This window comes from Phaethon lepturus, unplaced genomic scaffold (assembly GCF_000687285.1).
Source record: "Phaethon lepturus isolate BGI_N335 unplaced genomic scaffold, ASM68728v1 scaffold46619, whole genome shotgun sequence".
Lineage (NCBI taxonomy): Eukaryota > Metazoa > Chordata > Aves > Phaethontiformes > Phaethontidae > Phaethon > Phaethon lepturus.
The window spans coordinates 1-15886 of record NW_010564948.1 but is presented as its reverse complement, the minus strand read 5'-3'; the positions used below and the strand labels follow the sequence as shown (position 1 = coordinate 15886).

General features: G+C 41.9%; 1 protein-coding gene across 1 annotated transcript in view; it reads left to right on the top strand.

Annotated features, from left to right (window-relative positions):
* Positions 1–14280, top strand: part of LOC104626969 (thrombospondin type-1 domain-containing protein 7B-like) — a gene marked incomplete at its 5' end in the record, with an annotated part of 35650 nt that extends 21370 nt beyond the window's left edge. The window contains 7 exons of the mRNA XM_010295026.1: positions 4332–4491; positions 4840–5013; positions 5103–5198; positions 6284–6366; positions 7928–8120; positions 11721–11808; positions 13606–14280. Coding sequence (XP_010293328.1) covers positions 4332–4491; positions 4840–5013; positions 5103–5198; positions 6284–6366; positions 7928–8120; positions 11721–11808; positions 13606–13687 — 876 coding nt within the window. The remainder of the gene's footprint in view (positions 1–4331; positions 4492–4839; positions 5014–5102; positions 5199–6283; positions 6367–7927; positions 8121–11720; positions 11809–13605) is intronic.
* Positions 14281–15886: the final 1606 nt, after the last annotated feature.

Below are 15886 nucleotides of genomic sequence, written 5' to 3'. Positions count from 1 at the left end.
GTTAGGGAAGAGACCTTAAGCCATAGAAGCCAACATAGCTGATAAAAGAATTAGTAGGGAAGCTGAATTTGTGCCCTGGCATACTCCAGATAAATAGCACATTGTGCAGATTAAACGTGTGTGTATCCAGAACTCGGCTAAATTTCAGCTCAGAAGAAGTAATCACAGCCTTCCGTAACCCAGATATCACCCTGTGCTTTCAGTGAGATAGAGCCGGCTTCTCTCCTTAAATTACTGTGATGTAGTTTCTCTACCCTTTGCTTTGTTTTGGAGAGGAGCCATTTTATTCGTGTTCAGTTCTCTTTAATGAGGTGCTTAGGAATTAAATGTAGTTCATAAATACAGGGTGATTTATTCCTGTGCCTTACTGGAAAGGAAGCTTAAGCTTACTTTCTAAAGAAAGCTTTCCAAAGTCCTGTTTTCAAGGATGCTTTGTTAAATAAGGTAAATGCATCCAACGGTAAGAGTAAACGCATATTGTGAAAGTGTCTTCCTGTAATAATATAAACAGGACAATTAATTATAAGGCTAACATATTTCTTCCTTGCGTTATGAGATAACTGAGACTGCATTTCTTAATTGTAGAAGGACTATTTTATGCTAAATTGACTTAATGTGAATAATTAGAGGTGTCTGAATGTTTAGGAATAGAGCCCGCTAAGTGTTCTGTATTGCTGATTTTCACAGTACAGAAATCAGTGCATTGCTCTCCAGGTACTTACATGTCCCAGGCGCATCTCCGGGGGGTATGGGGCATTTCTGTTGTGTTCAGATGGATGCAGAACTTGGGGAATGGTCAGTACACCTAATCTTAAAGGGTTACATTACACGAATCATTTTCCTGCTGGAGCGGGTTTACCTTGATTAGTAAAATAAACAAATAATAAATTATAGAACCATAGAATCACTAAGGTTGGAAAAGACCTTTAAGATCATCAAGTCCAACCATCAACCCAACAGCACCATGCCCACTAAACCATGTCCTGAAGTGCCACATCTACATGTTTTTTGAACATTTCCACTGATGGTGACTCCACCACCTCCCTGGGCAGCCTGTTCCAATGCTTGACCACTCTCTCATTAAAGAAATTTTTCCTAATATCCAATCTAAACCTCCCCTGGCGCAACTTGAGGCCATTTCCTCTTGTCCTATCGCTAGTTACTTGGGAGAAGAGACCAACACCCACCTCACCACAACCCCCTTTCAGGTAGTTGTAGAGAGCGATAAGGTCTCCTCTCAGCCTCCTCTTCTCCAGACTGAACACCCCCAGTTCCCTCAGCCGCTCCTCATAAGACTTGTGCTCCAGCCCCCCCACCAGCTTCGTTGCCCTTCTCTGGACACGCTCCAGCAACTCAATTAGCAGTGGCTGACACTGTTCATAAATTTTCCATTAAAGGAATATAAGTGAAGTAGATAGACAGACATTATCAAGCACTAGCAGCCTAACATTCGTAAGAAGACTAAGAACCCTTCCTTGCTAAAGTGTTTTAAAAGCAATCCCTTAAATGTGATCACGCGACACTTCCTCGTTAAAGAAAACTTTTACCTGATTAAATGCTCATCAACCTGTGAAAGCATTGCCCAGCCAACTCTTTATCTAAAATAATTGTGAACACGCATGAACCCCAGTAAAAGCTGAAAAGGGAAAACTTTTCTTGAAGGCACATCTGGGCAAAGCATCTCGTTAAGGACTGTTATCTCTTGTCTTACTAGCGTGTTATATGTGGTGAGTATGGGAGAGTGACGTGAGAGGAGGTTTGTGCAGGTGCGGTTAGCATGTTGGTCAATTCAAAAGATACCTGGCTGTCAAAACACAGTCCTGGTGTAAACCTTCGCCATATTATATGGGTGCTCAGTTGGGGTGAGGGGGGTGAGAGGCGGAGGCTCCATGCAGGTGCTCCTAGAGGGGCCTGTACCCCCAGGGCACCCAGGGTGGGTTCTGCATCTTCCATAGGGTCAGCATAGACATTTTTGTAGTCAAACAGGGGGAATCCTCTCTGGAAGTGAAATCCCTACATATTCCTTGCCAGGAGCTCATGACTCGAGACAAATCCTGGTTCTAGGCAAAGCTCAGGTGATCACGTCTTCTAGGGAAGAGCATTTACAATACAGATTTGATCCCCCGAGGTTTGAATATGTGATCATCTTCTTGGCAGTTCTCCTCTGATTAGCAGCTATTCCCTGCATCCCTAGTGTGCCTTCAGTGCAGCAAACTTTCACTGATTCCATCCCGGTTAATTAGATCTTCAAATGTATAATTTTGGGGACACGAATAATTTTTAAGATGGTAAAGAAGTTCATGCAGTGCTCGTGCATTGCTTATGACTTTGCCAAATATAAAAAAAACATCTTCCTTTATAAATGACTGGATGATATTTTATCTTCTAAGTGTTTTCAGTTGATTGTGAAAACACACTGCTGGTCTTGAAAGAAAGTACAAGCAAATGGAAGCCACTGTTAAAAAGAGAACCTTTATCTTTGGAATTGTTTGAGAGTCCACAGTTTCTATTTATTTTTTTATTCTAAACATTGGAAAATATGAATGCATTTATAATATTGCATGAAAGAAGAACGAGGAATGTTGCCTTGAAGCATGGGGACTTTTATGGTGGAGACTGCTGTACCAAAAAAATGTATTGTTTTCACCTATTATTTATATTTATATCTCGGTATTCATATAACTACTTATATATGTATATAAACAGTTATATATTGTTTATACAATAATAAGTGTCTTTTTAAAAACTTTCTTTGTCCTTTCCCATAACCTTTAGTCATTCCTTGAGACACTTTGAGCTGGAAATACACTGCAGTTTGATTAGTGCCCATTTCCCCTGAGAATTTTCTCCACACCGTCTTCTGTTTCCACCAGCCATTTCTAACCCAATTGACAGCTGCACGAGTTATTCACACACCATTAATCTCAGACCGCAACAGAGGTTTCAGTGGTGAAAGAGTGATTTAGAACAGTAAGTTACATGGTGACTAAAGTGAAACACAATGTTAAAAACTTGAAATCTGGCTGAATATAGTAAATCTACACTAATACTTCTCTAAGATGCTTTTGATTAGCAAACGCTCTAAATCCAGCTAGTTAGTTCCATTTCATTGTGGGTCTGCAACAGAAGGGATGGGGGGAATGGAAAAGCTACCTACCAGGTGTGTGCAGGAGAGCCATCCTTGAGATCCCTGCTAGCAAACACACTGCTGAATGAATGCACACGGTGGGAGCCATTCTGCTCTGCAGATGAAGTCCATTATTTTAAAAGAATCCACTGCCAAGTGATCCAAAGGCGCACTTCCCTTGGTTATATAAAAGCAGTGTTTCATCCTTCTTCTGGAGTTTTATTTACTGAATTTTGTAAAGTGCCATTTCCGCAAGGCTTCAGGCACAAGTTCATAAAGCATCACGCAGGTTTAAGGTGTACACCTCAAACATCATTGCAGCTCTGTTTTTCAGAAGAGAATGAAACAACTCCAGCCTAGAAACAACCCTATAAATAGCCTAGTGCTTCAGTTCTTACTGCGTCCTCAGCCCTGTATCACTGCCTTAGCCAAACAATATTGATTTTCCAGTAAAGGAAGTCATCTTCAGCAAGTAGTTTGGTGTTTGGCTAAGTATTTCAGAATTGGGCTGACGGGTGTGGAGAGGCTCAGATAGAACTTCCTACTGCTTGTTCAAATGGGGTTCAGTGCTCCACAGGCTGTGCCTGACTTCAGATGATTTTTCGGTAGATGTGATATGAGTTGGTGATCTCTGTCTACTTCAGAACCAGTAGCTCCCTTTAAGAAATTACACAAACAGCACAATAACCCTTGCAGTCTAGTTAAGTGTGCTGGAGGATTTTTGCAGTCTCAGGGTTTAAACAATGTACGTGCCTTTATTGGGCTGTATCTTCGAAGGAGGTGAGTGGGTATGTCTGTTCCTCCTGTGCAGGCACTGCTCTTGGCCTCTTTAGAGAAGCCAAAAATTTCTGTCTTCATGTAACTAGGCACTAATTAAGAATCAGTAAATTCACTAGCTCTAGTAAAAGGCATGAAGGGCTGACCCCAAAGACAATATTCATCTCTTATGGTACTCGCCTCTTCTGCTTTGGTTGCAACACAGTCTTCTGTGTGACTGCCCCTGCCTCTGAGCTTCTGTAGAGATGTGTACAGAGGACATCTGTACTGGGGACACGATCTGCATAGTCTGCATATCTTCTCATAACTGCAGTCCAAAGACCAGATTTGTATCTTTGAAGTCTTTTTAGGTGGAATCAGCCGTATTTCTTCTGTCATCTGCTAACGTCACCGATGTATATCTCTGTTCCCTTCTATCATTTTGTAGGGTGGACAGTGTGGAGATGGATTGCAAGTCCGCAATCTCACATGTGTAGTGCATGATGCATCTGTTTCTGTTACATCCAAACCAGTAGAAAATGCATTATGTGGTGAGCTGCCATCGAAAGAGAGTGTGCTGCAGTTACCGTGCTCTGTGCCTTGCCCAGGTAAAGTCTTTGGAAGGTCCCGGTGCATTTCTGTCTGTGATAGCTGTCTGAGATGGAGATGCTTCCATAGCGCTGAGTACTGTCAGCCGCTGTAGTAAGAATTTGTACTTCAGCAGATCAGATAAATGCTCAGTCTGCTGTTTCTAGATCACCTGAAAAACACTTTTTTTTAACTTTTTTTTTTGGAGAAAATGAGATTCTCCGTGAAGCAGAAAATCTGAATAATGCATAACACTGGGAAATAAACTGTGGGTACTTCACTATTAAAGCTGTTGTACGCTTAGGTTGTCCTTTTCCCTTAAAGCTGATTCTTTTTGAAAACCTATGATTTATTCTTTCAACGTGCAGGTGACTGCCACCTGACAGAGTGGTCAGAGTGGAGCTCCTGTGAGCTCACCTGCATCAATGGCAGGAGCTTCGAGACAACAGGGCGCCAGTCTCGATCCAGGGCGTTTATCGTTCAGTCTCCTGAGAACCAGGAAAGCTGCTCTGGACAAGCGATGGAAACACGACCTTGCTCAGGTAGTGTGGCCGAAGTGCTGCTTCCTCCTGTTCAAGAGTTTATTCTGTTTTTGTTGCAAGGTGAAGACTAACTAGTATTGATATTGCAGGAGGGAAATGCTATAACTACCTGTGGAAAACCAGCCTTTGGAGAGACAATGTACGCACGGTGTGGTGTCAGCGCTCGGATGGAGTAAATGTCACAGGTATATTCAAAAATTGCCGTGCTTGATTATGAATGAAATGTCTCCGTCCAGGTTTTTCTTTTTCTGCATCAGTTGCTCAGAGAGCAGTTGGACAGTCTTCCAAACTCCTCCAGAATCTCAGTTCCAATTTGTGTGTAGGAAGGAGAGATGGGAGCTCACCAGCCTTGCTGTCAGGTTAATATCACACATGTCATTATATGAGAGTATTTGGGCAAGTTACCCCTACTGTTGGGTTGGTCACGGGAAGAAATGAGTATACATGTACTAAAAGGGCTTCCTTGGCTGGCTTGCACAGCTGGTAGTCAACCTGCCTGTAACTGTGGAGAACAGAAGAGAACATCCCATGTGTGGTAGAGAGACGAGCTTCTGTACCTCTTCTTCTATTCAACACACAGGAATCTCGAATCGCTCAAACTGTGAGATTCCTGCTGTTGCCATGACCTACAAATTCTGCCTGCGCAGAATGAAAAGGGAAATTCGTGGTCAGCACTTTGAAGCTCAGTGAGACATTGGCAAAGGCAGGAGGGCTTGCACATCCATAGGGTCTCTCTCAATATGCACAGGGTGAATGAGAGAGTAGAAATGAAAATGCAGATGTTCTTATCTGGTTCTATTTATAGTGACTAGTTAAGATAATAACAGAAGTTTTATGTGCAAAGGTTGCTGAGTAATTAAGAACACATGAACATGTTTTTATTCCTATAGAAGCACAGACTTCCCCAAGTGAGGATGGGCAAAGGTGTTATGTGGATTATGTCTTCTTATGTAGATAAGACATTAATGAGGACACAGAAGATCTGCGTCTAATTCCTGATTCTGTCCTCAGCTTCCTATGTGGCCTGTGGCAAATTGCTTAAATCTGTGTATCTCTGTACTCCATTAACAAGATGGGTATGATAATAATTCCCTGCCTTGTTAAAGGCAAATTAATTAATGCAATGCCTACAGATATTATGCTAATGCGCTCAATAGACTAGTATTTAACTATATAAAATAAGCAAGCAAGCAGTCCTTACACCATAGTGATCCAAGTCAAAAACATTTTAAAACATACCCTTGAAAGCACTCAGTATTTCCTTTTACAGGAGGGTGTGCTTTTCGGACAAAACCTGCAGAAGTTCGGCACTGCAGCCCAGCGTGCAGAAAACCGTTCTCCTACTGCACACAGGTAATTGCTCGCTGCAGATTATGGTTGAGAAATTAACACTGCAAAATCTATTCAGTTAGCTTCGGTATCACAAATGCATTCCAGGACCTAGAAAATAGTTTAGTATGTCCATGGTACCACCTCGAGGAAGCTGTGGGTATTTCATTCAGAAAGAAAACCTTCATAAACCTGCACAAACGACTGATGGAGTGTTTGTCTGGTGTTACAATTTTGCTTTTGTTCTGTGGAGGAGTTTTGGAACCTTTTGGTTTAATTTTCATTGAATGCCATTCCGTAGAAAATGGACTGCTCAAAACTATTTCAAGATAGATGAAAGAGTATGTCCTCTCCTGCTCCTCCACAGACACAGAAAGCCCCCATGAGCGCAGGGAAGCTGTAGTGCCCGATTCCACAATCCCCATACTATCTTCTGAAGCAAAACCTGGAAGTGACCTTTTTTTGCTGAAATGTTGAGCACCTGCTGAATGTTTCAGCCACTGACATTTCTTTGCCTCTGAGCAAACATGAGCCCAGAGGTTACGAATGTCCCTCCCAGCAGTACCGAACTCCAGAGTAAGAGCTTCCCAAAATGCCTTATCCATGTCAGTACTGTGATGGAGTATAAAACCCAGAACCCTTAAAGTAGCCAGGGGTAGCTGGGGTTTAGATATTTATATTTTGAAAATAGCCTCCACAGCTCTCGGCTTCAGCTGAGTATCTGGTGGGAGGAATTAGCACTGGAAACTAGCTCATGGGCAACTGAATGTGGCTGAGAGGGTGGCCATGAGAGTGCTCAGAGCCTATGGGAACATAAAAATGATGGGTAAGCATGAATTTATTAGCTATAAAAACTCTTGAGACTTCACCTTTTTTCAAAAAAAAATGAAGATCATGTCAGTCAACAAGTGGAGTTTTTCATGACCACAAAACTGATGTCAAGAGTTAAATTCTTATCACAGAGACTGTAAATCAGTCTCCTGTTTGGATGGTGACCAAGGGTATCAGACCCTCAGACAGGCATTGCAATTGTAACATAATTAGCGAAGAAAAGCAATATAAAAGAGCTCTTTTAAAGTAGATAACCAGAAAATGGAGTATCTACTTAGTGAATTACAGACCTTGAAGAAACTGCTTAGACTGGTCCACGGCAGTGGTTATTTGGCTGTAAGAGAAAAAGCTTCATTCCAGGTAGCCCTGTAAAATACATTGGGAGGGTTTGGATCTAATTGTTTCTGTGTTCATCTCTTCTAATGCCCAGCACATCAGTGGGAAAATTGTTACTGACAAGAGGAGTTTGGATCAAGCCACAGATGCCTGTTATTAAGCCTATTAGGATGAAAATATTGCCGTGTAGGGCTTCTCTGTAATTACTGACTCTTTTTCAGCCAATTCCCAAATCTGTTTTGGCTTTTTGCACTGAAATCGGTTTGCGGGCACTGGTTCCTGGCTTGTTTGGTTTGATGGTGGTGAAGTTTCATCTGCAGGATATATCTTGCAGTTTCTTCATAGTTTGCCTACAATTTGCACTGTTCTGCGAGAGGATACTATTTGGTTTAATACTGAATTCCCTTTTATCACCTAGAGAGGAGTCTGCGGTTGTGAGCGAGGATATACAGAAATAATGAGATCAAATGGTTTCCTGGATTACTGCATGAAGGTACCAGGTTTAGAAGATAAGAAAGCTGATGTTAAGACCATTGCTGGAAAAAATAAACCTGTCAACTCAAAAATGCATGACATTTTCAAAGGATGGTCTATTCAACCTTTTAATCCAGGTGAAAAACTTAAATATGAATGGAATAAATTGTCTTTACAATGTTTCTGTAGAAGAAAGGTACAAGCTTTGTAGATCATAACATCAGAGATTGTGTCTGGGAGCTGCAGAGCAGCCTCCCAGTTTCTAATTCGCATGCCATCTTTCATTCCTTTGTGCCTATACAGAGTTATCGCAATCTCTTATGTTGAGAGATAGCCAAGACAGAACGAAGCAATAATATTTTGCACAAGTATACTTAGATGTGATTTGGGGGGATGCTTAGAACTATTATCTGATGATGTTTCTAGAAGTGATGTATTTGGACCAGGAAAGATATTGATCACTAGCGCTTCAGAAGACTCAGAGCAGAAAGTACTTAAGATTTCATTAAAGAAAGCATTGGTTGTTTCTTGCCATATTTCAAAAGTATATGAAAAAAATAGGGGAGAAAGTATAGAGTTCAGAGTTTTAAGTATTGAAGTTAAGACATTAAAAAAAAACACCACAAAAAGCAGGCAAGCTGCTGTGCCCAAGCAGTGCATCCCAAGCGGATCTTTGACTTCCACACCATACAATGCTTCCCAGTTGGAACTGTGTGCTGGCCCACTGGACTGGTGCTGTAGCTGTAATAGTGATTACCTGTTAATAGTGACTTGTTATTTTCCAAGATAAATTTAGTCAAAATAGATTTCTAAAATGCAAACAGGACTTTAAAATGGGGGATGAAGGTGCCAAGCATGTCAAGGTTTACTGAAATGCAGTAGTTCTCCCTGTTTTCTAAAACACTGGCAGTGCAGCCTTCCCCCTCTTCTGTTACCTGACGTTGCATTTGTTTCCTATTAGTTTGTAATGAACACGAGACTTTAGAAAACATGTAGCAAAAGGTTCTGTTTCGGGATTCAGGGAGCCGTAATTCTGTCTGATATATGTGATCATGCTTTGAATGTTACATTTACATATTTGATTTGCATACAGTAGTTAACCTTTGCGTTGACAGTCTCTGAGCTAATAGAGTCGGTCCAAAGCCTTTTAAAGTTGGCTGGTTTTCGATCAAACTCATCATCCAGAAGCCCACGCAGTTCACCAGCAGTTTGAGTCACAGGTTTGGGGTTAATTGCCTTTTTGTCAGCATCCGTGGCCCTCGGTAGGCTGTCTGTCTTAGGTGCCATCTCTTCAGCTGGTACCTTTATGGGCTTAGAAAAAGGGAGAGGGGTGTAGGTGGATGCTGCAATCCTCTCTTTTTAAATCAGCATTCAAGGCTGCAGCCCTGAAAGGCTCTGGTGGGCTTGACCTCAGTGCAGCATCCGTGAGCCAGTACTCCCCCAGGGACTATAAGACAGAAACAGGGACTAAGGAGCTTTTACAGAACATAGTGTTATTTAATTTTAGGGCAGAAATGTTACAGAAACAATATATGGGAAAGGAATAAACGTGCTCCTTGCGTGCTAAGTGTATCACCAACCCCATGGCATCTTGCAGGTAGCTCTTCAGTCTGTATGTGCCCTTCAGACCCCAGCTCAAGGCTGGTGCTCTTCAAATCACTCTCCTTTGTCTAACTGCTTGAAAAAATACGTAATTACTCCCCTTAAACAGCCTCTTAGGCTTACTAGTCTGGGGGTTTGCAATAATTACTGCTAGCTGAGCCAGGAAACCGCTGTTACCTACCAGCTATGCTCTTGATAGCAGGGCTATGGTGAATGCACCCTGTATGGATGGCATTTACCACCCTTCAGTACCATAGTCCTTGACATTTGTGTACATCTAAGGACTTATATCTGTCAGTAAAAGTATACATGCCTTTCTCCAGTTAATTTGTGATTTCCCTTTCCATTTACAGTGTGGAACACAAATTTTATTACTATTTAATGAGGCTGTTGTTCTTGTTCTTTAAATGCTCTGCAGGAGCGCACAAGAACTGATTTTGAATCAGGCTGTGTTTTTCCTTTCTTTACCACACTCTGGGATGCCAGAGTTCAGGTACAGAAAACTTTTTTCAAGTTGAGAGGCAATTTAAATAGCATTGTTTAAATTGTAGGATGAAATGGTCCGATGCCTTTATGTTGGGGATGGGGAGCATAGCTGCCTTCTTAGCAGGCATGTTGCTGTGGCAGTCCCTTTGCAGGACTGCTAAATGTTTCTTGGCCATCTCCAGTTGAGAGGGCGACAAATTTCATGCCCAGACTTCAGCAAATAAAACCATAACAAAACCAACCCAGACCTGATGAACGGAGCTCTCCTCACATGGGAGATAGACGGTAAGTGTTCGGAGAAGAGAAAATCTGCGAAAGGTACTCAGCCTTTCCACAAAGCCTGGAAGAAAAAAAGAGAAAGAATGGGATCTGATTAAATATGTTTCCCTTTGAAAAAATTCATCATTCAAGCCTCAAACGTAAAACAGGCTCAGTGATTGTCCCGTGAAGTAACTCCCCACTCGCATGACTGAGTTTGAAATGGCCTCTGTCAAATCATGTCTGTGGGCACAGCGTGGGTTCGTATTCCCGCGTCCAGTATATATTAACAGCTCTGTTGATGTGAATCAGATCAGGCTACTGCTGCACGGAAAAAATGCCGTCGCTTCTCCGCACAAGGAAAGCTGTACAGCCAGAACAGGGCAAGGCACTGAAATATTGATCTCTTAAAAATTATTACTGTTATTGATGCAAAGCTTGTAATTAAGGACTTGTCTAAATAACGTGTTTTGGGACTTTATGTCAGAAGGAAATGTTTCAACACGCTCAAGCTCACATGTGCGTGGAGGGGTTCCTGCAAGGGTCGCAGAGTGGGTCCCCTGGCATTGCAACCCAAACAGCCCTATCGAGAGCCCTACCTCATCTTAAAGCCAGTCATGTCTCCTGCTCCTGTGGCCCAACTGGAAATCTCTCACACAACTTTATCCCTCTTACTATTACAAAGCATGTTCCTGTTTTCATTCTAAGCCGAATTTATTCCCATTTTTTGCCCAAGTGTTTTCCAGCTCTGAGTAGCTTGTTCACCTGCTCTCGCTGCTGTTTACCCCAGTTGACCCCTAAGTATTTAGGAAGAACAATCCCATCCCTTCTCAGTCCTCTTTTCTTTAGGATAAACATTTCAGGTGTTACCTGCGTTTGTATCTGGGTCAGCTCAACATTGAACTGCCTTTGCCAGGGCAGCCGTGGGGGCTCCTGAGCGAACGTACTGCAATTATCTCGTGCCCCTGCTCCTTTCCACGGGCAGGAGCCTGTCTGGGAGGTTATTCTTGTGCTGCACCATAAGCCCGGGCTGCCCATAATGAACTGCAGGAGCTCAGCCCCGGGGGGAGGTTATGAAATAATGCTGCTTTGGAAAACTGAGACAAAGAGTTAATTTTCAGTTTTCATTGAGGAAAATTTACACTCCTTACTAAAACTACGATTTTGTCTTTAAAATGATCGATTTTTTACAGGAATCTTCTTTTCTGTCAAGAGTATGGGGTTTATGGATTATTCCCAGCCAATAATAATTGGCTGTGTTTCCCATCAATGATGCTACTAATTTTGCTTGTGAGCTTTCTCTTAATCTCTTAAGAATTTGTGTACTTTAGAATAAAAGTATTTTATTTTCCCTTTTTCTCCCTCTCTCCTTTTTCCTCATCTTCCAACAGATGGTAGGCTGAAGATGTGGGTATACGGAGTATCAGCTGGCGGGTTCCTCATCATAGTTTTCCTGATTTTTACATCCTACCTGATGTGGTGAGTATGGCATGTATTTTGTCCTTAAATAAAAGCTGGTTTGCTTTTATTTAAACAATCTGAAATATGTCACAACGCTCTGTGTTGCAGAGATTTAATCCTCAAGGCTTTAGGAAAGGATGGAGCTAGGATTACATAAGTGCCTTCATTTGGACCCTACCTCAGAGTAATATAAAACTCTCCAAATTGTAAATGCTATCTGGCCTAATCATGAAGAAGTGTGGTGGCCATTATTTTTGGTTATCAATAGGCCCTCATATTTACTCAGACTTCTGCTGGGATTAGAAAGGGCTTTTTATTGTATTCTTTAAAAAAAAGATAAAGTAAAACTGAAAAAAGGCAAGGAGGCTGATTGGATCAAGGAACTGGCTTCTGCTCAAGGAAGGACTAAATAGAATAGGGGCATTCAGTTGGAAAATGATGTTTGACGTGGGAATACAATAGAGATCTATGAAATCATGAATGGAGTAGAAAAGGCGCTAGGGAATTTTTATTTCCCACAGTATAAGAAGTAGGAGGCATCTGATGAAATGATCGTTTAAAATAAACAAAGGATTTTATTTTTCACACAGTGCATTATTACCTTGTGAGCTTACCGCTGCCGGGGACTGTGCATGCCAGGAAGATAAATGGATTCAAAGATGGCATAACAGTTCACAGGAGATTGGGTCTCTTGGTGTTAATTGTGGTTTTCTGGATGTACGCTCCAGCTCAGGAAATCCCTAAATAGGTTTTTGCAGTTAATACATCAGGTGGGAACATGTCCTGTGTCTAACGCTGCTGTTACCAGCCGCTGTTAGAGATAGGGTACCGGGTGTACCGAAGCCCTGCTCTACACCAGTGCGTCACCGGTGGGGGGCTGTCTGCCCCCCTCCAAAGCAGCGGTCACCCCAGGCAGGGGTGGTGGCCTGGCTCGACAGAGCTAGTGTTGCGCTCTCTGGTTTGAATATTTGGAAAGGCAGCGCCATTGATGCGTCTTGGAGGATACGAAGGGAGCAGTGGCCAGCGTCCGTGCGTCCTGCGATGCCCACAGCTGTCCCTGAGGACCATGGAGCTGGCCTAGGCTTTACGAACATTAATGGTGCAAGCTGCCCCAACCCCTGTCAGATCAGGGCAGGCGATCAGAGAGTCACAACCGTGGCCTGACGGCATCATTGCCCTCTTTCATCCAAAATCAGTTTATTCTCTCTCACTCTCTTAGTCTTTCTCTCAGTCTCTCTCTTCAGTTAAAAGCTTAAATAACAGCCTTTGGGTGCTGCTTTTAGGACTTGTAGCGTCCTTATTTTCCAAGCCAGGTAGCTACCATTTCTCTGTGGCTTCACAGTGGAGCATACAGAGGATTTTTTGAATAACATTACATAGTTCTCCATCACTCGAAGGCTGGTGAGGAAGTGTATTTCTCGATAATAATTATTGTTGCTTCGATACCGTGCCAAAGAAAAAACGAGAATATCCCACACATAGACAGTTCATGTTTCAATTTTTCTGCAAGATATTCCTTGTTTTGTCAGCTGTGAGAAGACATGGGAGACAAATACGCTTTATTTCCTCTCCAGATAAAGAGCACAGTTGGCTGCCCATTTTCGGCAGGCTGCGTGTCCGCACCACACACGTAATAGCACTCAAGCAGATCCGTGTGGTTTTTTTCTTGGAAGTAGTCACTGTGCTGCAGTGTCACCAAGCTGCAAAATGAAATAGCCGGCATGGGAAGTTCATTTTTTTGAAGATTGGTTTCTGATGATGTTTCTGAGCTTATTACAGTTTATAATTTTGTCTCCTGAAATGTTTTTCTTGCAGCAAAAAAACAAAGCAGCATCAAAGTACTCCTCCGCAGCAGAAGCCTCTAACCTTAGCCTATGATGGAGACATTGACATGTAACATAGAAAAGAAATCCAAATGTAGACATCAACTGCCTTAACTGCTTTCTTTTTTGGAACTCTCTGACTTCTCAGTTTTTTGAGGAATCTCCTGATGCGTAACATACCAGGCAGAACAGAAGAATTGCAAGCTTAAAATTTTGCCATCTCTTTATTAAAAAAAATGGAGTCAAAGACTTGGGTTTTGTGAAACTTTTCTGAAGAGACCAGAGAATACATCTCTTCCTGTTGAGCAATGGGAATAAAAAAAAGAGAGAATCTACAGACATCAAAAGGAATTAGTAAAAAAAAAAAAAAAAGGCATGACAATCCTGAGGAAAAAGTGACATTTACTGTAAATGACAAGTTTGACACAGCATCATTATGCACTATATTAGTGCAGGTTCTTTATTCTTCACGTATTTCAACAATGAGTTTTCTAGTGATTACATTTCGTTCAAAGACTTTAAAAGCAGATCATGTATTTTGAGAAACGCAAGGAAGAATGAGTTGAAGTGTCTGAAGTTACCAGGTTTTTTAAAGTTTCTTCCTTCTTATCCTGTTTTCTAGTCTGGAATATGATTTTGCTTCATTTCCACCTACAGGACAGAATAAGGGTTGTTATGAAAAAGCATAGCTGGCTTCTTAATCAAGAATATTTTTTAAAGAGTTGAGTAGATAGGTGTTTTGATGAATGGATAGAGATTTCCGTTGTTTAAAAAGTATTTTAAATTAAATTAAACCATGTAGATACATTATGGCCAGTTTAAATTGTTATTCATTTTAATTAATACAATCTCTGCTTTTGTATTTAAATTTTCTTATCTGAAATATTTATAAATTCTTTTTTTGAATTTAATTACTTGACCTCATTTAATATACATCAAACACAAATGCAGTTTGTAGAAGGTCTTGGTTTTTTAAATGTTTCAAAACCACTGAAAAGTTACATGTCTTAAACATCTGGGAACATCTGAAGAGGGTAAGTGTTTATAATAGTGTGTGTCGCAAGTAAGAAAGTGCCATCTTGTGGTATTGACTTGTATTTATAAGCAAATAAAATGCTAAAGAGAGTGAGAAAATTGCTTCTGCTATGTTGAATTAAATGTGTGTAAACAATATTCATTATTAGTCTTTTACCGTGCCTGAGATTAGACTCAGATTTCAAACAATTCTGGCTTATTTTGTGCTGTAGCGATTAGTGAAAGCAGTATTGTAGACAAGTACAAGTCGAGAGAATAATTGCAGATCTAGAGAATGCTTGGTCTTATTTTTAGCTCAAAGCTGCTGCTTATTCCAATAATTAGAAAGAAGAGAAAAAAAGAATTATTACCAGCCTAGCACCTCTGCGGTCCTTCGCGATCTGCAGTTGCGTCAGAGTGGATCGTCGCAAGGGAGGGATGTAACCAGGGCACAAGGCAATGCTCGTCTTGTTCTGTTGCTATTCACAGCTCTGTAAAGTGTTGAATATTATGGTTTCATTGAAAAAATGCTGGTGGTGGAGCGAGGTTTCCTTCCCCAGGCCAGGATCCCTCCCGTTCAGCGTTTCTCCCGCAGCATCGAATTGAGATGATATTGTGTCGTCGAAGCAAGGTCAGGAATGCTCTTTCCTCTTCCCACATTAAAAAAAAAAAAGGCTGATGGAATTGCAAGGGGAAATTGTCTCACTTATTTCTGGCCCTGGAGATGTTCAGCTGGCCCTCCTCTCCACCGCAGAGCTGTAACTGTTCGTGGTATAAAAAGCAGGATCTGGTGTTCCCCAGTAACATTGGGAACTGCCTAAATCTTTTTTTTAACAGTGCCCGTACCGAACCTTTGAGTAACATGTGTAGAGTAAGAGTTACAAGGGGAAGAATGATCCAGTGCTACTAAGAAGACTACTGCCAGATCTTAATATATTTTGTCTGCGAGATACAATGTGAGGAGAATGGTACTCTGAATGATGAAGGAATAAACTCAATTAAGCATGCTGTTCAAAAAGGCACCGGAGTGGGGAAGGTGGTGTAATAACAACAGAAAGTGGCAGTGGCTCCGTGTGGCCACGGCCCTGGGCATCAGGGTAAATCGCAGCCCAGACGTGATGCCCAGCGCGGAGGAGCGGGCGGGGTGCTGAGCTGGGGAGGGAGGGGGCTCCGGGTGCAACGGGGCAAGGCGTGTGTTTCTCCTGAGCAGATGAGCTGGGGCTGCGCTTCGGGGCGGTGGCCTCCGCGCAGCCGCGTCC